Genomic DNA, 27,987 nt, shown 5'->3' on the forward strand with positions numbered 1-27,987 from the left:
TAGAAAGTGTCTGGCAGGCTGTTTGCTTTTGATGTGTTTGAAGAAAGATTTATTATTCATTTTGCTTCCTTTTTCGCAGCTGAAATACTTCAAACTACATTTTGGCTCGTCTTGTTGAGATTTTGTGTTCAATATGTCAGAATTTATGATCGATTCTACTTTTTAATTTTTCACAGAGAACTATGGTAAATGAATCCACACACCATGGTACCCAGCTTGACCACCTTTGGTATCTTATACAGTCCGTGCAAATCTCATACTATTCCCCATCTTCTCCATCTAAATGAATAATTTCCCATAAATGAGTGCTAAACAAAACACTGAATCCATATATATAATCCATCTTTGATTTAAAAAAGAAAAAAAATCTATATTTGAGGAAGATGTGTATCGGATTGATCAGCTTAGGCCGGCCTTAGTTGCATTTTAATCTGTTTCTTTGTTTCAGAACATATTTAGTGTTGAGTGACTTCAGGCTAAGAGTCTGTAGGTTTCTGGGTCACTATTTTGCCTTTCCGAAATTTTGGTGGTGTGTAGGTTGTTTGCCAATCCCTGTTTTTTCCCCCCCATTCCCTTATTGTCCCCATTCCCTATTGTCCCAGTTTGATAGATTCCATAAATCCTGGCTAAAGGATTTAACATTTCATGCATCAGCTCCTTCAGTCTGTTTTGAGTAAAGACTGCCTGGTCTTCACAGATATGTCTGACACTGTGTCTTTAAAAAAAAAAACAAACAAAAAACTTAATAAAATACTAGGAAGTATGTGCAAGGCATCACTGCTAAGAAGCACTGTTGCGTGTTCGGAGAGTGTGTTGTCCCCTTGAAAGCAGGCAATATTGACGTTATCTGCTGTTTCTGAAAGGTGGAATCAACTTGTAATATGCTGGGGACTTAATCAGATCTAGCAACTAGTAAATGCATCCACTAATTTCCAGGTTTCTACTGGTCCCAGGCCTTTATCAACAGAATTTAGCACAGATTTGGAGCTATTTGCTGGCTCTCTGATACTTTTTGTCATTGTACTTTCCTCTTGACTTTCTCAGCTTGTTCATTTTCCTGGTTTTCAGCACCTGAGAGCACAGTACTACCATTTTACTACTTGGTGTTTGACTTTCCACAAAACTTTGCTTATTTAAGACTACATTTTACAATGTGTCAATGCGTATAATTAATGATAAAATACACTTGCAGTCTGAGAAGAAACATTTCTTTTAAATTCAGAATTATGTTAGAAGTATAAGCAGGATATAACTCGTAGTTGTATGAACTAATGAGCTTTCCTCTGACTAGAAATGGAGCATCTCACTTGGGCCTAGGAGGGGTCAGGTCACTCACTTAAATATTTTCAAACATTATGTCAAGATGTAGCTGTCAAAGGGAACTGCACAGTTAGAACTCCACACAGCAGTTTTCCAGTGTAGCCCTAAGGGTTTAATTCTCCTTTCAGGAATACAGTATTGCGCAGCTGTGATTAGAGCCAGCTTCTTATCTGTTCTCATCCTTTACTGCTACAGTTCTTTTTCCCTTAACACAACAAATATGCAAGAAGTCAGCCCTCAGCTTTCTCATTTACAGCTGATGTGCACAGAGAGCAGGGCTGACTTACTGACTGACCTGATGAAGTAAAGATAGGGTACTCGGTCTTTGTACTAGTAAAAATCCTAAAATCCCTCCTCTTGGGAGCACCACTCATAAGTGAGAAGAATTGGTTAACCCTTCCTAAACGCAGGTAATAGTTTGTGTGTCTAAATATTCTACAGAGATACACTGGAGCTATTTGGAGCTATACCCAAGGAATGAGAGCTAGAGTTATAAAATATAAATGAACATTCAAAAACTTTTCACGTATCCTCTTTAATACCTGTCATTTATAAGGCTGTCTTACACTAATACCTAACTTCACTTCGTCTATTCTGATTTAATCATTATCTTTTATCATTTGCGAAAAGATAGCATACAAATATAGTGTTATCATTTTTAGATTAAAAATAGGTTTTATTAGATATGGATTAAATTAGGGACAATAAGAGAATGGTATGTGGTAGTTCTGGTTCCCCTGAATACTGTAATCTTTCAAGAGTCTTAAATTTATTGAATAGTTTCCTTGTGTATTATTTTCATTCATTTTGGACATATAATTTTTCCATTTTTCTATTTTTCGTACCACTCCCATAGATCTGGGTCAGCATTTTAAAATGATGGCCCTTGTTGTGCTGCATTTTGGAACTAAGAGTGGATTGCAGAATGCTTTGAGCCATGTTATTTGACTCTAAAAACAAATACAGTGATTAATTTGTGGATCCAGAGTAAAAGTTCCCTGATAAATGTAATTTGATTTTGGTTGTTTGTTCTCAGGCTCTAGTCTTCTGTCATCACTGAACCTAAAGGCAAAAATACCAGTTGGTATTACTGGAAAATTGTCTATGAATTTGTATACAACCCTTCTATTCTGTGTGCTTATGTGGCCCGGAATACCTGGTTTCTAATGTACAAATAACTGTTATCAGTACATTTGAGTAGACAGTCTCTGAACTATGGTTTATGGTGCTAGAAGATAAGTAGATAATACTTGGGCATGATTAATGTCAATCATAGACAGACAGATGTGCCCTAGGCATCTAGGGTGCAATTCTGGTTCCTGAATTTAGAGATCTAGCTCCAGCTGAGACCTCCCCAAGGGTATGCTGCTGGCCACCCGCTGTTGGCGCCTCTTACACCTCCTGCAGCTCTGGTTTCATATCTGCTTGCCTGGTGAGGATGTCTTGGTTACTCTAGCAGATCTCAAATGGCATGAGGCACTTCAATTTAGCACATAAATTGAGCCCTTGAAGATAAGCCCTTTTACCCAACTCAGGAAAGCATCTCTGTTCAAGATGGCGTGTACGTTTTAGCTATTTAAGCTAGTGATACTTCAGTGCCTGCACGACATGAAGTATGCATTTAAGATCTGCTTAAGTTCTGTGATGAATTCATGCTTCTGAGTCTTGTTTCTTGTGTCTTCATCTTTGGCGTTCAAGGTTGAACCTCTACCGGCAGATATAGGTGGAGTGCCCCTCCATCCCTGCAAACAGTATGATGTGGCCATGCAAACTTCCCCTGCTGCTGCTTTGGCTCTGGAAGCTGCAGAGAGATGCTTCTGCTGCCTCCTGTTGCTCAGCGCAGACCCCGGGGTGAGGGATACCCAGCTCTTTGCAGGGCTGGAGCTCCCAGCCCTGTGCTGCAGGCCCAAACATGATGGGCTAACCCAACTGCTGGGGCTCAGGGGGGCAAGTAGGAATGATTGGCCCATGGCAGCCCCAAGGACAGATTTTAGCTCTCTGTGAGATGCTCTCTATTGCTCTTTTTCAATTTTCTAGCACTGTTTGCCTTTCCAAAACACAAATCATGCCAGGACTATGGCAAGCTATCGTGAGAAAGTGGCTAGCGGGGTACTTAGTCTACTTTCAGCCCTCTCTCTCCTTTTCGCGGTAGCAGTTGTATTGATATGACAACAAGCACAGCTGAGGTTTCTTGAAGTGCTGTAATTCCAATAATAACACTTGAGAAATACAATGCAAAGCTATTATAAAGCCCAGTGTAGTCATCTGCTGCTCTGGATAGCTTGCAGAAATAAATTCAATAGTATCTACAAACGTGTTCTTTAATTTTTCACTCTCTACATTTCTTACAGATGGAGGATGTTCATCATTTTGCATACATCAATGCAAGTGCAATTCAACTTAGCACTGACATATAGTCTAATTGGCTTTAAAATGGAATTTTGTTTTTTGAGTGCTAATTTTCAGGTAATGACTTTCTAATTGATTTTCTCTTTATGAAGGACCACTGATTCATTCCCTTCAATGAAACTCAGTTGGTTTCCCAAGAGAATTTATGAAAAGCTGCTGAAAACAAGGATATATCACTGCTACTTTCTTTCCACCTTGCTTTCCTTTCCACTCTATCTAAAATGTATTATTCTTCCCTAAGCAAGCTTAGACTAACAAGGCTAAACAATTGTGTTGTATATGTATGGGTATGAAATGGGCTGTTTGAAAAAAGCATCCTCATTCAAAGCTACATTGAACTTCTGTGACCTTCCTCCCAAAAGCTGGATATTCACCGTGCATTTCTTCTGTGATATCTATTTACCATTTGTACCAGAGTTATTCTGAGCCATTTGGACTGCGCACAGATTATCTGAACTGATACTATTTTACAAAAAGAAGCAAGACAATTTTAAAATGGAAATATTAGTTATTGTGTTATCACCTTGCCTATGTTTCTGTGAGTTAAGTCACAGCTGAATTTATATGAAGCACAGTGGAGACTGCTTGAAAGTTTTCTGTTATAGTACAATATAACAATCCTAGCTAGATGATAATACATAATATGAGGGGTAATTGGAAACATTTCAGTGATCCTGTTTAAGAAGGGGTTGGACCTTAATGTTTAAGATGCCGACACAGTTAGAAAAGGAATTCAACAAAAGATGAATGGAAATCCATGCTGTTATTTTAGTCCGATTTGCATGTGCACCAGTGATGGAAAAAAAAAATAAGAAAATATAAACTACTGTATTTAAAAGCACACCTGTAGAGATTTTGCCAGGTAGCATCGCTTTGTCATTCGGTAAGCTGTTTCAGTGCTGGCTCAAGTTATTTCCACATCGCAAAAATGCAAGGTATGATTTGGTTGGTACCACAAGCTACCACTTTTGCTTAATTATCTGATCATTTTGGGGTTACAGAAGTATACTCATTGTTGTCTAATCCTAGTTTGCCACGTACTTGTACAGGAGCAGTTACTCATGTTAATAAGCCATTCTTTAATGCAGAGCAAAAGACATAATGAGATCCAGTGACTGGAGGCTCAAACCAGACAGTCTGACTAGAAATAAAGGATATTTTTAACATTGAATACAATTAGCCATTGGAACAGCCTCCCTAGGGCTGTGATATATTCTCTATCATTTTCAGTCTTAAAAATCAAGACTACATGACCTTGTAAAAGTTGCACTATAGCCCAGACTAAGAGCTCATTACTTGAACGACTGCATGGTAGTCTGCAGTCTGTGTGTACTGGAGGCCAGACTACATTATCATAATGTTCCCTTTTGGCCATAAAAGTCGATGAGTCTCTGTCATTTGATTTGTTAAGTGAGCAGGGATGTAAAAAACAAGGCGTGTAGACTTTTTTTTTTGGATCAGTGCATAAATAATAGCTAACTAATTCTCAGAAAACACGTCTGAGAGTATTATCTGCACTTTACAGACCAAAAAAGTCTCAGAGATGTTGGGTTGTCAGGCTAAGTTCAAATGGTAAGTAAGCAACAAATCATAACTGCCAACAGTCAGGGTCCTGGCTTTGGCGCTTGTACTACTACAAGTATTTAGTGAGCTTTATCAAACCGCTGTACAGCCCTTTCCTGGAGATACCTTCTTCAGCACTGCGGAGAAAGGGCATTCTTGTAGCGTCTTCCTGCTGAAGAGCACCACGTTTGTTCTAAACGCTTACAGACCTTGTTTCAAAATGCTCTCAAGAAGTAACTAGATTAGTCTGGACACGTCACTGTCTTTCACTATTCCTTGGCCTTTCCCCTCTTCCTTCCTAAAAATAACCACAGAGAGTAGTGTTGGTTTCCCTTATATATTCATTGCAGGGATAGGGATATATACCAGACTAGTAAAGAGCAACATATCAATAGTGAAGATCTTGGAGTCTTCACTTAAATAGCTGGTGAGAGTACTGGAAAGCGGCAATGTCTTGATGACGTATATGGGAGAGAGAAAGAGCATGCAAGAAGATTCACTTTATCCACCAAACTTTTTCTGAGGTTTGTTGGCCTTTGCACAGGTAGAAAACCACGTCATCTTTCCTGTACTGCTGCAAATCCTTTTCACCGGCAAGTTGATAATGTGAAGCAAGTGTTTGGCCTTAGGAATAAAGATCTTTCTTTGTATTTCAGAATTTCCATCTTCTATTTCTACACTAGTAATATAACCTGTGAAGCTATTAATGGCATGGGTGTGCTCAATTGACATCTAACTTTTCTTTGCTCTTTATTCTGTACTGATAAAGGCTCTCAGGCCTACTCATTGATATAATCAAGAGCCTGCAAAAAGCAAGACAAAACTCAAAATTTCACTGCTTCCTTTTTCAGGCAAGCATGCTCCTTGGCCAAAAATAAATAAGTATCTGATTCAGATAAAACTCCCCATGCTCTGTGGAAAAAAAGTGACTTGCAAACAACTGGTGATCAATTGACTCTAAATGTTCGTTCCCCTAAGATTTATAACACAGCTTAAAATTAAATTTAGGAAGTTTCTGTTGCATGTAAATTAGGCTATTAAATCATTTTACAGTTCATTTTATGTATTGTCTTTCATCTATTGGTAAAAAACAGCGTGTGCCTGGGGAGGAGCTAGCAATAATAAGACATGGTTATGTCTCTTGGAATTTAGGTGAAGGGATAATGCACATCAGCGAAGAACAGCTATATCTTGGAGGAGGTTATGATAAGCAGGCATATGAGAAACTACAGTGAGCTATGGTGTGATGAGAGAATATAGTTCCCTCACAGCTAGCACTGCTTTAACTAAGTGTTTATGTTTTAAAGTTTCTACAGCTCTTAATATAAATAGTAAACCGCTAATTCTATTAGGGTTTTTTTTTTAGTGATTCATGTTGCTTTGCATTTTTGGTCTTTTTTTTTTTTTTCCCTTCTGTTCTTATGCATCTAGATCACTGAACTTCAGCTCAGATCTTTTTCTGTATTTGCAAAATATAAAACAAAGTCTTTCTTGGCTTTATTGATTATAAGCACTATGTTTGTATTGATTCGGTTTATTATATAAAACTTTTTAAATGTGTATGGTATTTATACTTAAAATGAAAGAGAAGAAAATGTAAAGTTTGAGGGGAAAAAAGAGAGATTCTGTGATTAAGAAAGTGAGAAATCAGGATGTCCAGATTCCAAGCCTAGTTATACCATATATTTCTTTTTTTTTCTTAGCTAAATAATTAGATTGGATGTTCTTCAAACATGAAGCTTTTGAACATCTAGTCTCAGGTCTATTGAGTATGCTTCTATGTTGTGAAATAGTGATGAAGGAGTAAAGGAAAAAGTGGGGAAGTAACGTGTCTGAGGGCACCCTGTACCCAGGTTTCCTGATGCTCAGTTGTGAACCCTAATCCTCAAGTCTTCTGTTGTGAAATCTTCCTTCCTTTTCCTGAGCTTTGCTTCTTTACTTAGATAAATCCCTGCATGTTCTCGTTTTGGGCTGTGGAGGGTGGCAGAATCAGTGCATTATTATCAGAGGTTTACTGGATTGGTTTTGTTCTTTTTTCCTGGTGCTTTGCCACTGTTTAAGAGCCATTTTGTGACAGTGCTGTGGGGCTTAGGAATATTAGATGTGGTAAAAAATAATTAATTTATCAACTTTTTTGTTAGTCCATTGCAGACTTCTTTTTATAGTGACTGTCTCCTTACTATGTTTTTTTTATTAGTGTGTTCATTAATAGATGTGAAAAGGACCTGAAAATGATGGGTCATCTGCTACAAAAATGAAATGTATAGCTGTCCCCTTCCTCACCCCTTATTTCTTCCCCCATCCAAACACCTATACCTACACGTTGTAGAGGTTGGGGATTAGTTTTCCCAAATGGCCAGTGCAAATTGAACAAAGATTTTAGCTACATCTGAAATCGAAGTAGAGTTCTTGAGATGTTTGGCTTTACATGAAATCATTATGTTGCTTTCCTATGCCTGAATGGATGCCTTGGTGCAATAAATTTAACAAATGGTTCACAAAGATTAAAAAAAAAAGCGATGCATTTGGCATAAAACTTTGAGACAGATACATCATAAATTGAGGGACTAGAGTCCCGACTGCTTTTTTCTCTTTCCCTTCCCTCTCCCTCCCTCCCCACGTTATTTCCTATACACAATTAATAACTGGAAACTTCATCTATTGTTTCAATTCTGCTAAAGAAGGCCAGGCTGGTTGCTTGTGAGGGGTCAAAATTCACCAAAAAGTAGAAAAAAACTTTTTCCACAGTTTGTATTCTGTTGGATAATCTCTTTGCACAGGAGAGTGGAGAGGAAATTGAATTAAATTATCTTCTTTAAGGGCCTTCAGCTGTAAGTTGAAGCTTCCACATAGAAAGTACCCTGAAGAGTTGTTGTGGTAACAGCATCACCAGTGGGGCATTTCTAGTCACGGTTTATTACCCTTGAACAGAGGAGGTGAAATTATTCTCTCAACAGTTAGCCCAGCCCCTGTGAATAAAGCCAAATTAGGGGAGCCCCAGAACCTCTAGGAATTTTTTAGTTTTCTTTAATTTCTCCATAATGATATAACAATATAGCTTAAGTCATTTGGTCTGTAAGGAGAACAAACAGTTGAGTCAGATGATCAAAAAAATTAAAAATCCTTTCCTCTTTTTTTTTTCTTTTTTTTCTTCAAACCGATTCACCTTTGCTAGCTACTCAGCAAGGTTTCCAAACATACAGAAGCCCTTGTATTTCAGATGCTGACGCTTACTCGAGGGCATTTGACCTAAAAGATGGCTATGCAATCAGTATCCTAACTTTTGAATCCCCAGAGTAGTGTGTTTGATGTAAACAAGAATGAAGCAACATTATAGGGAAATTATAGAGACATATTATCTCTGTCAAAGGAAAAAATAGCTCCTGAAAGAATAAAATTGGCTAGGTAATAATCAGATTAAATAACATTATTTATCTTAGAACATAAAAGGTACCTTCAATAGCTTTTCTTCTACTATTTCCCACTTTTTTAAGCTGTTTAACAGTTTGTTAAATTTCCAGTATTTCCAGTTGTGGATTACTTTATACTCTTGAGTTCTGGTGTGGATTTTGGGCACTTTCCGAGTGAAGGCTGAGCTACCCTTTCACACTGTCAAGGGGATTAAAGCAGAGACAAAAGCATTCTGCGGTCCTCCCCACAGCCTTCTGTAGTTTACATTTTAGCAGAACAAAATTTAGATGATCCTTAGTAAGGAGTTAACTGAAAGAAATCCCTTAGGAAAGAGGTAACTTGTGACTATTCTCATATTGCTTTACACATTCTGTTATAAGATATGTTTACGGTTCTTTTCATAATTTTTCAAAAAACAGGACTGTCCTTATTTCCCTAGAGAGTTGAGCAGTTTTTAAATGCAAGTTGAAGGGCAGGTGGGCATGTTTTAAAATTTGTCAAAGAACACAATTCAGCGTCTGGGGATTTCTCAGTAATATTGATTTGATCAGTTTAAAAGGATTATTCTGCTGTGTCCTACTCCAGGTATGCTTTCTGAGACAGGAAATTTGTGTTTGCCTGCAGTTTTTCTTATGATTCTTTGGCTTAAGATCCCATTCCGCCTTGTTCTGAGTCAGAAAAGATCTACTTTCTTTTCATTGATCTTTCCCATATTTACATTAGGTTTAAAATCTTTTGCTCATATCCTGGCCAAAGGGCTGCTGTGCATCATGAAGATCGTGCTGGTTAGGACTTTGATTTAACGTAGTGATTGTCAGGGCATGGGCTTTGTCTAGGGCAAATGAGGGGAAAATGGCTAGGGCTTTTCTATGTCCTAATAATCTTTAGTAGCTTCGTCAGCCTTTGGAATTGTTGACTTTGGTGCCTGCACAGCGTTGTAGGTACTCTGTTTTTATTCTCTTCCATCTTCTTCCACTGTCTTCCAAACCTAGGCATTTATTAGAATGTTAGATGGCTGTAGAAATAATTCTCCTTTTTTTTTTTTTCTTTTTTCTTTAGGCATTGCCTGATATTTCCTGCTTTAATATTCTACATTTGTTGTGTCCCATTCATGAAAATCACAACTGGGAAGCATAAAAAAAATAAAAAAGAATAGACGCAAGATGATTTTAGATGCATGCTTTTCAGGTTTCTATTATTTTTAATGAATTTTAAATGTTTTAATACATTTTAAAGACAGCTGAATATGTTTCAAAGAGTGCTTATTATTTTGTTGTTTTTTCAGTCTTGCTTCTCATTGTTAGGAAGCTAATCTGAGTTATGGATTACTACAATGCGATTAGGAACTTACTGGAATCTCAGCATTAAACAGACACTGGAAAAAACACCTTATTGTTTAATTTTTGCCTTCAAAGTCTGTTTATTGTTATCTCAATATATAACAGTAACTTAAAACTTCCAGTAATTAATAAACCATAACGAGACTTTATTCCTCATTCTTTTCTTCAGCTTAATTTACAACTGTATCCCTGTGATAAACTGCTTCATATACAACACTTGTTCTGGTAGAGGGTTGATTCTTTACACCGTGCTACTCTAGGCAGAATTAAATCCATCTGATAAGTAATCGGTGAACTTTTCTATGATTTCACATAAGAATGTTAGCTCATCACTGAGAACTGTTTATGTTAAAAATTACCACTCAAAAAGGGAGAGTATGAAAAGAGCAAGTATGATAATTTTGATTTATAGTTATAAGTTGCAGTTACGAATGAAGGTTTCTATCAAGGGTAGGGAAAAATGTACTAGAGAGGAAAGCAAAGCAAGGGCCACGGTGAGTCCATCTGCGCTTGCCCTTCTTGTCAAGGTGAGGTCTCCCATGACTCCTCTAAGCTCAGTAGCCCAGCAGTCAGTGATCAGAGGCCTGTTGTGATTTCAGTAATGATTGCAATTGCATTTGGTTAGTTTGCAAACACGTTCTTTCCATCCTCCTTTCTCTCCTTCTCTCTGGAGAAGCAAGTGTAGCAAAAGTAATTTTTGTCCTTTAATGAATAAAACCTCCTAACTCCCAGAGAGAAATGCAGGGTTTATTCTGCATCTGCAAATCATTTCACACTTGTTTCTGCATTCTTTTTCTTTCAAAAAGAATCAATCATTTAGCAACTTTTGGAACTAAGTTGTTGATTATATTCTCCATTTTGTACAATATATTTATATTACACCCAGAAAAATTTATGTTTTACTGTGTAGCCAGTGAAGAGTGGCAAGCTTTTAATTTAGTTCCTATCTCCCACTTTGCTTCACTGACCACAAAAAGCTTTATCCTCCTAATTTAGGCACCTAGGTGAATACTTGACTAACTGCTTAATAAGTATTATTTTATTTTTACAGCCCCATAAAATGAATGGATTTTTATTCCCTCTGTTATATGGGTAACTGAAACATTGGAAGATTAAGTTAAAAGTACCTATTCATTTTGGGTGCCCAGGAAAATATATTAAGTGCCACTGAAAAGTTTGTTACAACTTATTTGTCTAGTGTCACCTGGGAAGGCTGGGGCAGTCACAAGCAGAGGCCAGATCCTGTGCTACAGGGCTGTTACCTTCATTTTAGATAGTCCTTTCTCACCTGGCAGCCCCCTGGCTTGGACACTAGGCGTGTTGCTGTTTCTCAGGCAAGTTGTACATGAGACCTTAAAGAGATCAGTCTTGCTCATCATGCCGCCCCGAGTTCTCCCTGAAGTGCAGCTCTCCTGCGTAAGCCACTTGTTGGAGAGCTAAACTTTATTTAGTTTATTTCAGACCAAAAGCAAGTTAATCACTATTCCCCCATGTGGTCAGAAAAAATTAAGAATGGCAAACGTTTGATCTAGACAGCTAAGTTGTAATATGATTCTGTGGCTGAAAGGTTGTATTTGGACAAATTTGATCTAGGTATAAACACTGGATCTTAAATCCTGGGGAAAAAATTGCCAAAAACAAGGGAAGGTTTTCATCAGCAAAGATTTCCAGATCAAGCTCATCTGTTGGTGTTGTTGAAGGCAGATCGGATTCAAAATGAAAAAAACGTCACGGAGCTACTGCAATATCTGTTTTTTAGGATACCAGACTGTATAATTAGAATGGTCTCTTCTGGTTTTGTGATAGTACGGATCTGTAGGGAATAAATAGCATCTGATTATGGCAATAAACCAACGTCATAATGTAATTCAAGAATACCTTTAGATTGTCCAGGAGACATCAGTTCTAACCTTTCAGTGTTTGACTTCACAACCTTAATTTTATTTTACTATATTTGCTATATATTTTAGGTTAAAAAAAAGCAAACTGGAAAATTTCATCATGTGATTTCATCCTTTCAGACCCTATGTAGTTCACCAGAGGGATTGAAATCTGCCCCTTGTGCAGGCCTTTAAAGTATCAGCTGATTTTGTGAATAGAAATACTAGAAGTTTGCCATTTTTCATGCTTAGTAAAACATAAAAGAAGGAACTCGTATTTCCTAGTGAGCTGTTTTGCCCATTGCCAGAAAATATATTAAGTTCAATTTCTGGATCTGGAGAAGCCTGCGTCTGTTGCTACTTTTACTGTGCTGCCATCCATAATGTCCCCTGAAGTAAAACTTCACAGTATCCCTATGTTTCTGCGTCCTCTCTCTCTTGAGCCTAAAGTTCATGGAAACAAGAGGATTAAATGGATGTGGAAAACAAACAAACAAAAACCCGTCTGTATACACGTGCACTCGCTCTCAGGTGTCCTACTGCAAATACTAACGCAATAGAGAGCTCACCATGGATGCCTCTGCTCTACGGGAGAGCAGCCGGTTTCCCCAGCAAAACGCACCAATTACTCAGTGACATTTCTGAGCTTAAAAGGTGTGAACAATCAGGATGCAGAAGGATGAGAAAAGCAATTCAGTCTTGGGTTTGGGTTGAATGTGGAGGGTGGAAAGGTAGTTATTTGTTTGATTTGGTTTTTAGCTTTATGCTTCATTACTCCAAATAAATTAAACAAAGATAATACCCTACAGTAGTGCCTGATGAGAAAAGAAAAAGTGTTTCGCTTGCATCTAGTTAATTAATATTAATCATGTTTTGGAAACAGGCTTTTTTATTTTTTTGATTGTAGAAAAACTGCAAACAGCAATACACACGGTTGAAACACAGAGACTTTTGAACATGAAACTCATATTTCTAATTTTTATTTCAGGTGTCTGAAACTATATCCAAGGTATCATATCTTGCTTTCACACTTGTGATTCCTCCAATTCTCTGTCGTCAGCTTTCAAAAACTTTTGCTAAGAATTGTGTACAAAATTGAAATCTGTAGGAGCCATCTCTGAACAGAAGACAGAGTTAACCCTTAAAGATTTCTTGAGGCTCCTGTTAATATAATGAAAACTAATCATCCCCCTAAAGAGCAAGTCAAGCAATGGTTAAGTAGTGGTTATAAAATGTTAGCCTATTATGCTATAAAATCAATACCTTTATGTTGATGAATCACTTGGTTTTGCTTGGAGATGTGAAAGGGTAAAATGCAGCAAATATAGTCTGCCTGTTGTTGACTTAATCGTGACCACTGTTTGGATGTAGTGATAACTACCTGACATTGTACATATAATTATGATACATACATGATGCTGATATGTTTCTAGCATAAAAAGACAGAATTAGGGCCTGAAAATAAACCTCCTAAGATTTAATAGAGAATTTAATGGAGTGATCAAAATTATGGTTCTATTTCAGAAATTCTAGGGCATATTTTGAGCGTATTCGGATACATTAAAAGCCAGTTGCTAGATGCACAGCTCTTCTAATTAACCATCTTTTTTTCCCTAACTCTTAAAAAATATGATATATTTAGGTCTCCATCTCTTCATCAAATATGACTGAAATTGGCCAGTGAGCTCCAGTTAAGAGACAAGAAAGACATCTGCCCCTTCACGTGTTCAGCACAAGATCATATAGGAGTTGTGTTATTTATAAATAAAAATTTAATTGGAAATTAAAAAAAAGTGGAAACTAAATTAGAAGATTGATAAATTTGGTGATCGTTGTCCGTATATTGGATTTAAAGGCTCTTGAACTGGTATGATGAGAGCAGAGGCGTCTCAGACACTTTTCTTTCTTAAGTGACCTACTTTTCTGGTTTCTCTTTTTAAGTATTATCATTGTGGAAATAACTTCAGTCCTTATACTTTACTTTAAGACCCATTTTCCACTTCACCAAGTTCCTAACTTTCAATATGTGAGTAGTTCCTCAGAAATCAGTGGTACTGCACTGCACATAGGCTGAGGTAAGGTTCTGGATAACTGTACTGAAACTGGGAGTTCACAGATATTAGTGGTAGTAGAACTGGGTTCGGTGACTTCATATTAGCACAGAATATCATCGACAGCAGTAGAGTGTTTACTTTATCCACATATTAATCCTGAGGTTTTAGGAGCTCTGCTCATTTTGTAACCATGCCGTTGTTGGTATTGTTTGGGGGTTTCTTAATTCAGGATAAGGAAAACACTTGCTATAGCTTTTAACTGTGTTCAGATATTGTTCTTCTATTTTGATACATTACTGTGTGAGATGATTATGAAGGATGCTATAGAAAAGCTGTCTTGCTAAGGATGTGCTCATTACTTTTAGGGAAGAATAGAATATGCAAGCTGTAGTGTTATTGATTGTGCTATTCAATTGGAAGAATGAAGAACTGGTTCTTTGGGGAAAAAACTATCACTTCCTTTCACCCATTCCTACTCTACATATCTCTAGGATATGAAAATATAGAAACGTCTCAAAACTAAGCTGAATAGACCAAATTTTAATCAGTGACTTTCTGACTCATTCCTTTCTTTTTTTCAATTTATTTGCTATTTTTCTCTGCAGCTAGTTTTCTTACCAAGTGTTGCTTTCTCCTCTTCTTTTTCCCTTCCTCCCTGAAATTAATTTCATAACATTTTCTGTTTTCCAGTCCTTTTAGTCTTGCTATTTCAGTTTACCTTGTGTTTTTGGGCTGGATTTTCAAAGGTATCCAGCAGAGAAGTGTTTCAGCAGCTGTAAGGTGCTTAACTAGAGCCTGACTCATTTTTCTAATGAAGTTACCTTTTCTTGGAAAATGCTGATGCAGTGAAACATGAACGCTTTGCTAAAACATCTTGGTTTTACTGAAGCGTAATCCAGATTTCAGTCACCTGCCGCAGGACCCTGTGGATTGCCCTTCCACAGTGCCATCGACTGAGAGCTCCCAACACCTCGATGGGACATAAGTCTGGAGAGCTCAAGTAAAGAGCAAGGTTTTCCACATTTCCTTTGCCATGCAGGCAGAAGGCCATCCCCAAACCAGTCAACTTGTCAAATTTGTAATCAGTCTGGTATTTGGAACAGCATTTGTTTTGGAAACTGGAAATGTTTTGGAACATTGGGGATTTTCTTTAAAAATTTTAAGGTTTAACCAGTTCTATGCTTACCTCTCCTTGGGATCATCAAAGAAAAAACAGCTGTATCAGCCTATGGACGTTCTTATATTTCAAAACTTCATACCTTTTAAATGTTGGTTCTGTATACAAGCCCTGTTTCTGAGTACAAGAATCATTTATGGAGCTACAATATCATGGAATATAGACTCTTTATAGTGTTTTCACTATTGCTGTATCAAAATGCAGCTAGAATATTAGATTTTTTTCATTAGTTCAGATCTCTAAAGTATTCCCTCCTGTGTTTAAAATGTCAATGATGAAGCATAGCTGTCAAGAAATAGAATAGTAAGTATATAATTAAACTAATGAAAAAAGATTACCTTGAAAGAAATTGTCCTTCTTCCTGTTTTAATGGAAAAGAAATATCATGCATGCATTACCCTCCTTCTACATCACCATAGAAAGAGCATACATTGAAGTAGTTTTAATATTTGTCTCCAAATAAGTCATTAATTTGGATGGAAATTCTTCACTGAATTAATTAAGTCGAATGAAAAATTAATTTGCACCTGAAGCAAATTACGTTCTGTGGCATATGTGGGGCAGAAGATGAATTGGTAGGTTTTTAAAGTGAAATGCAGGTTTCTTTTTTACTTCACTAAAAGTTTAAAAATTGTAAACATCTTACTGTTCATTTGGTTGAGTATCTGGCCAAAGTTCTTCTATTCTTTACCTCGATGACTAAACTAAGAAAACTTCCTCTTTTGTTCACTTCCGACATTGCTTCTCATTCAATCTTGAGCCTCTTGCTTGCAGAGGCAATTTTGCAGTGCTGAGAATTTTCTTTTTAATCCTTTATAGTAAAAGTATTTTTCTCAAAATCAAGTTTCTTAATCGACTTGTACACATAAAGTAGGATACTGAACAGCAGTGCAAAATTGTTCTCTCAAGAAAACTAAACAGTTTTTTGAGGGACTAACTTAAATAACGTTCTTGAGATGTGCGCTATATGACATTTTACTTTAAATATGTAATGTAGCTTTAGCATTTATAATTATTAATTAGAATAACATTGTGTTGTAAGTACCGCAAATAAAATCCAGTCTGAATCTTAACTTTCCCTAGCTTTGCTTCCAAACTTCAGTAAAACTTACTTTCACCCCTTGTTTTTTTATGTTTATGCCAAGAAATTTTATGGACTGTCTTTACTATGCCTATATGTATGGTAGTATTGTGGAAGCATATTGATAAAGTCAAAGTGAATTTCAAAGACCGTACAGCATTTTTTTGCTGCATCTTAGGCCGAAGAGAGCTCCTGTGCCAAAAGCTTGTCTGTTTTTTTGAACTTAATTAGTTGGCCTATTAAAAGATATTTTCTATCCCTATAAACATATCCTAACAATTTTTGAAAAATCCTTGGAGCTGATCAGATTTTATTCCCAAGGAAGTCAGCGGTAAATCTCTCGGTGAGTATGTCTGAGAACTCCACGCAAAATATGATCAAACCAGAGTGTTTGAAATGCGTGATTTAAAGCCATGTTTTCTTGCTCTTCGTTCTTATTACCTGCAGAGGACCGTCTGTAGGAAAAGCGGTTGCGACTCGCACCATTCCCAATCTCTTCACTGCAACGTGAGCTGAAACATAAAGCAGCTTAAAGTAGTTTGGATCTAAGAAGAGAAATAGGTTGTAGAATAGAGTATTCAGGAGATGGACTGATGAGGCAGTGCTACTTATCTTACAGACAAGTGAGCCATCTTAGTCATTTTCCCTCTTTGGGTTGAAGAAAAACTGTATTTCCCATGAAGAGCACGTTCCTGGCTATATTACTTCAGCGAGTTTATGAGATTAATAACCTGGACAGCTTGTTTAGTTTATAGAGGTATTTCCACCTTTTCCTGAAAAACAGTTTTGTTAAGGGGATTTGTTGTTGTGCATTTCTGTATTTTACAGTCAGGGACTTATGCCCTTTTAAAAAATTCTCTGCTCTAATGTGGATCTAAATTATACTTTTAAATCTTATTAAACTGTTTGTTAACCTTGGCAAACATGTGGCTTTGCAAATTGTATAAACTCAATTTTTAATGAAAACCTGCCTTTCTGAGCCCCTGCACAAATCTTAGTCAGAAAAGGAGATTTAACAGCAATAGTGCATAATTCACAAGCTCCTGTAAATTGATTTTTCAGCCTTGCAATGATGGATTTTGGTCTGATGTTTGCATTATCCACAGAGTGTGTATTACTGTACCACATTTATCTGAATGAAGGCTGCATTTAAAAGGATATTGTTCTGCTGGAAACTAAATAAAATGCATTTTAATTATCTAGGAAACTGACGACAACCCCAGGCTGCCTTATTCTCTACTACCTGTGCATATGCATCTCATCCAGCAATTGTTACTCGATCTTATATCAATAGCACTCCTCAAAATATCAAACATTTGCTGGTCTAGCCCTAAATCTTTCTGATTCCTCCCCCCCCCCAAAAAAAAAAAAAGTAAACTGTATGTCAGAGCACAAAGTTTGAAGAGCTGCAGGAAATCATTCTTATTTTAAGAATCAATCTTTATCAATCATTTAATCAAATGATAAAATGATACACAAAATATCATGCCCTCCTCTATTCTTCCTTGACCCTAATACTTCTAATGAATTGAAAGTCCTACGTTAAGAGAGTTTTGATAAGGTTGCACGACGGATTAAAAATTTAGGACGTGCCCAAACAGAGATTGGTCTTATAATATGGAGCATTACGCTGTATGCTCACAAGCTATTTTTTTCTGTAGATTGACTTCATTATTCACTGCATAGAGTTCTGTTTCCTAGAACAGGACTTGGAGTACCAACAGCTGTTCAATAGGATTTTTTTCTCCTCATTGTGCAGTGTCTGATCTCCTTTGTGGTACTTGTATGCTCTCCATCTCAGCTCAGAAGACAGAACTATTAATTTCCTCATAAACACTTATCACTCTAATATTTAAGTGCTTCGTAGACATTAATTAATGTATTTTAAGAGTTGCGCAATGATGTGAGGGGTGGCATCATTTAGCATGTGAATAGCTGCGCTACAGAAGAACTGAGGAGAAAGTAGTCATTATTATATGTCACTTTTTCAGGTAAGCAAGGAAGGGATCCTGTGGATCTTCCTTTTTTTTTTTTTTTTTAAACCATGAGCCAGCTCTACTGCATACTAAGCAAAATAGGTATTCATTGAGGATACTCTTGAGGAATAATTAGTATCTAGACACATAATTAAAAATAGATGTAACTGTGTGCAAAAGAACAACTTAAATTTTATCTTTTTCTCAAATTTTTGATAACTTGATTTTGCAGTAATATTCCTTACAACTCAGCTGTTCCTACATTCATTTTTAGTTTCCGTGTATACTGGAGTGTATTACTGGAGTTTACTTGGATATATTCAGATGGTAAAAGCGTAGATACTACTAGTGACTCTTTGCCTCCATTTCTTTTCTGTAGCTAAAGCATCATTTTTTTAGAATGCACAAAGTGATTATTTTCAGAGTCTCTCTAGCAGTGGGTCAGCTTTTCTCTGTTCATTCATGATTACTCTGTTCACTATCCCAAGACACTAATTTTTTTTGAAAATTATCTGTGAAGAGGTGTGAAAGTTCCTCTGAAAATATTGAGGCTAACTGAATGAGCAACAGTTTGTTAGGTGGAAGTCTAAGTCTTATTTTTAACATCTTCTGTCAGTGAACGAATGGATTGTCCACAAGCTGACTAGAGGGAAAAAAAATCTATTATGTTAACTCACTGGAGAATTGTTGTGCCCTTTCCTGACTTCCAAAGTTTTATTAACCCAAAATAAGTTTTGCTATGGGTGACAACTATGGTTGCGACAGAAATCAGATACCCAGTTTCCAGTGGGAAATAAATCAAAAATAAAGGAAGATTTTGGAGCTCTTGGAAATTTCAGACGTTGAGGGGGTTTCATGTCTATTGTAGGTATCAGGTTATTTCAGTGCTTCCAGTGGGAGCACGTCTAGGGAAATGACTGGAGCACGTAATCTAATTGTTTGACAATGTTGTTTTTCTTCCGTAGAACAACTGCTCTGGATGGGACACTTTTTTTAACCTTGTAGTAACTGTGTCACAGATTAGTGGCGCAGAATGGATTGCTTTCTTACCTCGCAGCAGCTTTTCCATGAATTCAACGTATCTGTTGTGGAGAAAGAGGTCCCAGTGCTGTCAGTTTGGTATTCCTGTGGACACCAGTCCTAAACTGACTGCTCATTTGCTCACTAGCAAAGAAAGATTTGAAACAAACGTTACCATAACCTAGGTGCTCAGAAGACTTCAGTACCTTCTGTTTTCCTTCATTGCAGGAAATGTTTTTAGTATGTGAGATAGAAGTAATACAATCATTTTATTTTTCTTTCCCATAGGCATTTCCTGGAAACACAAATTCAGATAGTGTGGTCCGACATGATTTACAACACCCAGTTATCGCTCGCTATGTACGTATAGTTCCTTTGGACTGGAACGGAGAGGGCCAAATCGGGCTGAGAATTGAGGTCTATGGCTGCTCTTACTGTAAGTTTTTCCATCATTATCCCTCTTTTTTATTATTTCTTAATAAAACTGTCTTTACATCTCAGATTAAATCTAAAACTCAAGTACTCTTTGCTTAAATAGATAAAGATGTTCCCTGATTGCTAATTATATTGCCCAGGGCCTCATGAAATATTTATTGTAGCCTTAGCTCCAAGTTGCTAGTTAGCTCTTCTGTGGGAGAGGCAGCACTGGAATCCACAACAATGCTGCTTTGAAGTTGGATTTTTTGATCCTTATGGTTGCTTTTATAGAAAACTTTGACTATTGTTATGTTAGCCTGAACAGGCCAGTTCAGGAAAAGATAGTGTTCAGAGAAATGTCACGTTGGGTCTTGAGGGGAACAACTGGGAAACAAGATATAATTCATTGCTTAGTATTAAAGATAAAATTAGAGCAAATACATAAGAATTCTATCAAGGCAGCTCAGATTCTCTAAATACATAACACGTTTTTCAGATGTTTTCCTTCACTAAATGAATATGAATTTAGAGTTTCTTTTGAAATCCAGATAAGCACTGGGACAAATGATACTCAAGTTGAGGGCAGAATTGATTATGTTTTAAGAAAAGTAAAGATAGCTTCTAAAGGCCCTTCCTTGAATTTGATCTTGCCAGTGCTTAAATAAAGAGTACAAACCTGCAGAGAAATAGATATCTGACATTCTATTTCTAAATGTATAGTTTTTATGCAGTATTCTGTTTTGCAGGTATTTTTAGTGGAAGGCCATATTTGAGATTTCTCTGTTTTTATTCTAAGCTGCAGTTAGACATCCAGCAGATTTCATCCGTTGACTTCACTGGGTGACTGAAGGCGTATGGGCGCCCTTAGCCATCAGAAGTAGCAAAAAGAAAAATGGCAGTTGTGGTTTTGATTTTGACAGATACTTCAAAGCCTAGATACTTTCATTTAACACCAATGAGAACCGCAAAGAAGAGAGTTTTGACATCATTTTTCCTATTTCCATGCAGCGAAATCGATATTTTAAAAACATATACCTAACTGCCAAAGAATTTCCAGGCAGCTGCACTGACTTAGTTGAGAAATCAAGTCAAGCTTGCTGTGCTGAGGGCAGTGCAGTGCTGAGGGCGTTCGTGGGTGTCAGATACACTTCTAAAAAGACAACAGGATATTTATTATCCTAAGAACTGTGGGCTATTCTAAAGTTGCTTAATACTCAAAAAGAAACTGAGCTTGTGAAGTTTTTTAAATCACTGTGATTATTTATTATTTATTTTTATTATTTTATTCAATACACATTTACCAGTGCACTGCTAAAATGTTTTACTGTACTGTTTTAAATATGTGAGCACTACCGCACAGTTAATTTTGCAGCAGCATGGTAAATATTTACTTTTAAGTATACCAGCTTGCTTTGTACATCAAATACAAATTCAGGAGCTTGATAAAAGAAACTAGCATCCTTTTTGTGAAATATGACTCTCTCTAACAGAAATAGCCTTAAAATAGCAGAATCAAACAATAAAAATTGTGATCTTTTCTGAAATATTTACAACTGAAAGTAGTATTTTTTTGATGAAATAGGTAGACAAAGTACTGTAGGTACATGACAGGACGCTTTTAGAGGCTTAAAGTAAAAATGAGAAAAAGTAAAACAGTGTGCTGACAAAATTATTTCAGTTGCTTGATGAAAAGTTGCTTGGTTGACAGACTGCATACTTTTGGAGGAGAAGAAAAAGCATCTGTCAGGGAGACAATGTATGGGGCTATAAACACTGATAAAATGTGTCTTCAAAAAAGAATTGAGGCAGCCAAACTTTAATTTTGCTGAAAGAGTAGGACTAGACTGTTTGTAGTACAAGTGAATTCAATAATTATCTTTATTTTATTAAAGCATTAATAATAAAATTTTACATTGTTGCGTGTATAGGAACTTCTGTTCCCAAAACCACCCTTCTAAAATGCTTTGTGATTTTTGAGATGCAGGAACTGCTTGCACCATCCCTGAAATGCAGTAAGATAGCAGCAGAGCAGTGAAGAAGAAAAACTAAAAATTCACTGTTAAAAGAGAGGAAGGAAACCCTTTGGTATGACTATTGGAACAGGGCAGTAATGTGTAGAAATTTCCACTTTGTCTTGAAATGAGGCAGTTTCTGGTGCCAGACTTCATCATTTGAAGCTAGATGCAGAGCGCTACGTTGTTGCATGTAGACGTGTCCTCTGGCACAGGCAAACTTTTTCACTTAAATGAACAGAAGTGCATGCATTTGTGTATAAATAAAAGCAGTGTCGTTAACCAGTGTGATTTGCAGATTAATCCCTCTGTCACTGAAGGAAGAGGCCATTGGGATAATTAACAATTTTGAAAGGCTGATTAAAAATAGGCCTTTTAGTCAAATTTGCCCCAAATTTTGGCAACGTTACCTAAATAACAAGGCTGCCCAATAGACTGCAACAATACCTTTGTGAAAGTCTGTAGATTCATACTGAATGCATTCTTTTGCTTAGGTATTTTTGAAAAAGCATTTTCAGATGTAGAAATTGGGCATCTTGCTCACATGCAAATGCGTATACATGTAGAAACATATATTTAGTGACCATGCAAACTCATCTTTTCTTGCACATTACGACAACCTAATCATTAGTCTCAAGAGCACTGAGAAAAACAGTTCCTTGTGTCAAACGGCTTATTCAAAAATCATATAATTAATGGTTGTAGTTTCCAGTTCCGATCTTGTTTGGGCATGCTTGTAAGATACACTTTTAGGTTTCTGCCCCAGCAAACCAAAGCAAAAATAGGTGTGATTTCCAGAGAGGGGATTAGATCTGATGTCTGCCCCCTGAAGAAGTTAACAACATTATCAGATCTTCTCCTTCCAGTCGTGTTTTGTTGTGCTTTACGTTTGAGAACTAGGCTGAAATGACATCTTTGTATTTTGTGTAGATGAGACCTAGGGGGTCAACTTCTAAAAGAAGACCTCTTAGAAGTCACCAAAAAAGAATTAGAGGCTCACCACAGAACAAGATTCAGAATCAGCTTTTTATTGTAAGCTGTGAATAATGGTGACATTAAATTCAGAGAAGACTTTCATTCTCCTTAGGACAAGACTGACTGTGTGTTATTGAGGGAGAAAAGAAAAAAAATTGCTTGTGTAATGGCTGTGTTAATGGAGGAGTTGCATGAGAAAGAAATAAGCTTGGAAAGCAACCGCGAATAGATTATTATGTAACATAAACCATTTATTTCATAGTCAATGGGAGTTTTAACATTCACTTTAAAAGGAGCTATTTAGTCCTCTGTAAAGGGGAAAAGGGTCTTTACACTTAGAGTGACATCATTTATCAAAAAACAAGTCATAAAGAAGAAAGCAATATAACCAAAGGCAAAATACCCACTGAGTCAGTTAAGGTAAAACTGATGGTAGATTTTTATTCATACCCTTTTTTGAGACAGAGAGCAAAGGCATGTGACACATATCTTCCATCATGTCCACGTTTATGAATTTCTGAGACAGGCAGTAATGTCCTGGCATCTGAAGGCAATGACAACTATAATACAGTACATTTCACCATCGATTTGTGAAGATCGTAATAAGCTCCTGCAGGATCATTGCCATATGAATAGTTCCCTTAATCTCCATCCTGTGGCAGATGAATGTCTACAAAAATGGCAATAGCGTTACTATTGCATAATCTTTGGTTGTTCTCTCCAAGATAAGCATAGAAGGATTTCTGGGTGCTGAAGTCCTATGTTATGAGTGGAAATATCATGATCTTAATTTGTCGGCTTTTTTGATGTGATCGTGTTGTAGATTTTCCCTGACTAAACTGGATATATGAATCTTTCTGATGCAGTTGTACATCTGCTGGTAAGAATTTTCAAATTCCAGATGATTCCTTTCTTAAGTGTAGGATATAGTTGAAAAAAAAACACACTTGGAAACACTCTGAAAGGCTTGCAAATACTCAATATACATAAAGCAAATATCTAGCAATACATATTGCAGAAACAATGACTAAAGCTCCACTAACAATTGAAAACTGACTTTTTTTCCATTCTTTGACCAGCTTTTTTCTAGTACTTACAAAGCAGTGGAACTGAACAAATGTCCTCTGAGCTGTGTTTGCAAATCTATTCATTTCAGTTATTAGCTATACTATTTGTATTGTGCTACCTATGTCAAATGTTACTGTTTTAGTTTTCCAATGGATGACTACATTTTTTTAGCAAGGGAAGGAAAAGAAAGACAAATAGCAACGACAGTCCTTATAAGGTTGTGTGAAATCAAGAGTGGTTGTATGGTGAGCACTTACTCTCCAGACTGAATAAAACCTTGGTCATGTAACCATTTATGAGAGCAAAAATAAGGCCTGGAGATGCTGTTAAGGGATTAGCCATTAGGATTTGAAATGAATGTTGCGAGAACTGTTTATGAAGTTCTGAAGTGCTAAAAATTGCGGGCTGAACAGATCTTTTAGGTAATTGTTGACCTAGTTAATCCTGCCTGCCTGCAGAGACTTCAGCTCCCAGGGACAGCCGTGGCTTGAGCCAATTCCACATGCAGCTGTACTCGCTGCCAGGAAATTTTCAGTGGTACTGCTTTGAAATCTCCTTTGCTCCATTTCATGCCATTGCTGCTAACTAACTACCCAGCACTCTATCGCTCTGCCAAGGCGTAGCCATGTGTACTTAACGTGAGAGCTCAGTCCTGCCCAGAATCATCGATTATATCTAGATATCTATGGGAATATTCAAGGCAGATGAGGAAGCGGCTGCATTTGATTTTTGTAGAATCTGGCCAATTTCAACTTCACCCTCACAGCATCAAAAAACCTCAAGCATGGTCCAGAGACCCGGGAAGCAATGAGAGTGCCACTGGAACCCCATATGCTGAATAAAATACAGTTCTCTATGTATATACACGTGTGCCTGTATATTTCCACTGTTGCACTTTTGGTACCTTTGTGAATATTAATCTAAGTGGTGAGGATACTAATAAGGTTCCACAATCCACAGAATCGATTCCCTGCCCTTTCCTATGATATTTTATTACTCCTGATCAATGTGCCACCAATTTGCCTGGTGACTTTTCTGACCAACTAAATGGTGGACCTCCATAAAAATATGAACTGGCAGAAAGAAAGAACAATTTTGAAGCATACATTTTGTGAAATCATGTTCTCACATTTCTAGCATTTCAATTAAAATTGTTGTAAGTAACACTCCTTTGAACATGTAGGGATTTTATTTTGGGGGAAAAAAATCATAGAATTGAAACAACTGTTTAGCAAAGGTCCCTCTGAACTCCATAGCTTTGCTCGTGAGAGTGGATGGGACAGTTAGGAGTTCTAGCCATCCAACATTCTTTTTTTCTTTTCTCTGAAATTTCAGCATCTTTATACTTGGTGGTTCTGTACCTATTTAGGTCTGTGATTTTAGTCATCATCTTCACAGCTCAGCAGCTGCAAACATAGCTTGATATTCTTTCTTTCTGACATTAAAGTTGCATGGCTGAATACTCGCATCTAGCTTGTGGAGAGCGAGGGAAATGAACTGTTGAACTTTTTGTTTGCAGACTTTTAGTGATATGTTTGAATATGTCCTCTGTGAAAGTTTTCTGCATTGTTAATATACATTTTAGCTTTCTGGCATGGGCTTTTCTCTTAAAGATTATGAAAATTGATACCTTTTCTTCTCCATATGTTCTCAGTTTTGTGATAGTTTCAAGACAGGAGCTTTTTGTAAATTTAAGACCAAAAATACCTTCCTGCTTTACAAGCACTCTAGATATGGGCTGATTGCCCCCATCTCTCCTCAGTGAGAGATGGCTGCATTTCTACATGCCTGTCCATGTATTTTGGTATGAAAAAAGGAAAGAACAGACTTGAGTCCATTTGTTGCTAGAAACAAACATGGGTCAATTGGTACTAGGTGCAAAATTAAAACAAATTATATTTCTATTTCTTCCACTTTAAAGACATCAAAATGATGAATTAATTATGAAAAAAATGAACAATTGTGTAATGCGTTAACAAATACGATTTTTAAATCAGAAAGCTCAGACTGAAACAGAAAAATAGTTTCTTTTTATTTCAGGAAAAGCAAAAATGTGTTAAAATATTAATTTATCTCTTTTTCTCTAAATTGAATATCCAAAAAAGTTTGACATAAAATGAATTTGTGTTAAAAATGCCTTTTTTATTTAAATAGTGTATTACTAAGTGAAAAGAAAACATTCTGGCTTTGTTAGTTAGACCTTTACAGCCCAAAAAGATGTTTTTTATTTTTTACCTTTTAGTTAGTCTGATGCAATACAAATCCTTCCCCTCCCCCCCAACACATACACCAGCTTTTTGAAACTAGCAGCAAACTGAAAAGTCCATTATTTTTCCATTTCTTCTTGTAATGAGGTTACGGGTATTTATTCTCAAGCGCCGCAGCAACAGCAATGTGTAGTCTTTACGGGTTCATTTGTTAGATGGCAAGGAATTTATAATCAAAGTCAGAGGAAAACTAGTATATTTTCTATGAATACATGCCAACCAACTTGTTCAATTGTATTCTCAGTTTTCAATTACACTTGAATGTTTTTGGTTTTTTTTTAACATTCAGTATTTCTTTTAGAAGGATGTATGAAGCTGGTTCATTTGAAAAAGCTCTTTTACAAGTTTTTTATGGAATGAAGAAAAACTTGTCCCAGTTAAATAAACAGAATGTAATCCCCAAATCTACCACATTTTGTATAATGCTTAATGCAGTCAGGTTTGGCTCTTCTCTTGCGGAAAAAAAAAGCAGACTAACATTTTCTACGAGGTCTTCTAGTAATTTCCCACACACACGCCAAAGAAAGAGTATTCAGTGGTGGTCTGTACCGTATAATCAGTTAATATGAAGATGGAGGTTTAACAAGTATTCTTAGGTTTCATAATCACCTGGGGAAGTGCAAAACTGAAGTAAAGTTAGAGTATCCTTTTTCACAAAGTAAGAATGGCAGATTTCAGGTAAATACAGCCGCAGCCTAATCATGGCAGTCTAGCCTTTAGAGGCCTCTAGTGTTTTTTGCTTGAATGAACGCTCCTGATGGCTTGGCCCAGCATTTCTTTCTTGCATTGCTGTAAGTGGTGATTGATCCATTTGTCCATGATGACTTGTTCACTTGAGAAACCAGGTGGTTTTTTTTCTCACAAAGCAAAAAATTTCAGCAGATTTCAGACCATGGGTTTTGGTTCTGTGCCATTGCTTTTGACCCTGAAGGGCCTCACCAGTATTTGTTTTCCTGCATGTCTGGAATAGAATATATATTAAGGATGCGGTTATTTCCAGACTTGCTTCATTTTATTTTGTTCTCTTTTTTATTTGCTTTTCCCTAAAGTCTAGCTGAAAATGATGCATTTTGTATTTTACTTTTAAGCAAAATGGCATATGGTGTCTTGTGATGAGTAAACTCTTGTTTCTGCTCTGCCAAAGGTAATGTTAGTCTTCTGTGATACGAAGCTGCATATATTAAGGAGTCAACATAGCTGAAGGGAAAAAAACATAGTTAACTCTTCATAATAATGCTTTTGTGAAGAATATGCCTAGGGAGTTATACTCATTGTATCCCAGTACTTAGTTGAGTTTCTGCACCAAGTCGTGTTTTAAAGCGGGAGTCTCGTCTTTATGAGAGCAGCTGTGGAGATTACATAGGACGTTGGCAATTTTTCCCCAAATCCTGAAGGACAAGGAAACAGCTCAGATTTTTCCATCCGTAAGGGTGATGCAGGACACCCCCCTCTCCTGCCTCGTCTGCTGCTGGCTTGCAGGGATGGAGGCTGCCACAGGCCCAGCTTGGGAACCGCTGGCAGCTCCCTTCTGCCCAGCCTGGCTTCAGGGGCACGGAAAGCAAAGGAGACGAAGGCACCTGCGGCATCCCACTGGCGTTCGTCCAGGCCAACAGTTCTCATCCTACCCACTAAAGGTCCGCAGGAAACCAGTCAGAAGATCTTCTGGGTCTGTTTCACATCCCCTGTTGAATTAAATTAAATGAAGCCACATTTTCGACCCGACTAAGCAACCTCCTAGTTTCCAAGGGCTTCAGTTCTCATGGTGTGAGGTGTCATGGAAACACTGGGAGACTGAAGTCTTTGCTGCTGTTGTTTTAGTGTAAACATTTCTGCAGCTGTCACCAGAAGTTATTAATTCGCAAATAGCCAAGTGTGCTGTTGGTAAAAAATATTTGTTCAGTTCAGTTGCATTCCTTAGTATGAGAAATTTGAGAAAATCTTTCAGGCTGCATGCTGCTGCTGCATATCTTCTTATATTGTTCTGAGCTGCATAGCAAAACAGTGTAAAATTGAATAT

At 37.0% G+C, this 27,987-nt stretch overlaps 1 protein-coding gene across 2 annotated transcripts in view; it reads left to right on the forward strand.

The window, feature by feature from the left end:
* CNTNAP2 (contactin associated protein 2) overlaps positions 1 to 27,987 on the forward strand; it is a 1,135,762-nt gene that overhangs the window by 471,436 nt on the left and 636,339 nt on the right. For both annotated transcript variants that reach the window (XM_068936036.1, XM_068936037.1), the window contains exon 4: positions 19,520 to 19,667. In XM_068936036.1, the coding sequence (XP_068792137.1) occupies positions 19,520 to 19,667 (148 nt within the window). The remainder of the gene's footprint in view (positions 1 to 19,519; positions 19,668 to 27,987) is intronic.

The sequence above is a fragment of the Struthio camelus genome, chromosome 2 (assembly GCF_040807025.1).
Source record: "Struthio camelus isolate bStrCam1 chromosome 2, bStrCam1.hap1, whole genome shotgun sequence".
NCBI classification, from domain to species: domain Eukaryota; kingdom Metazoa; phylum Chordata; class Aves; order Struthioniformes; family Struthionidae; genus Struthio; species Struthio camelus.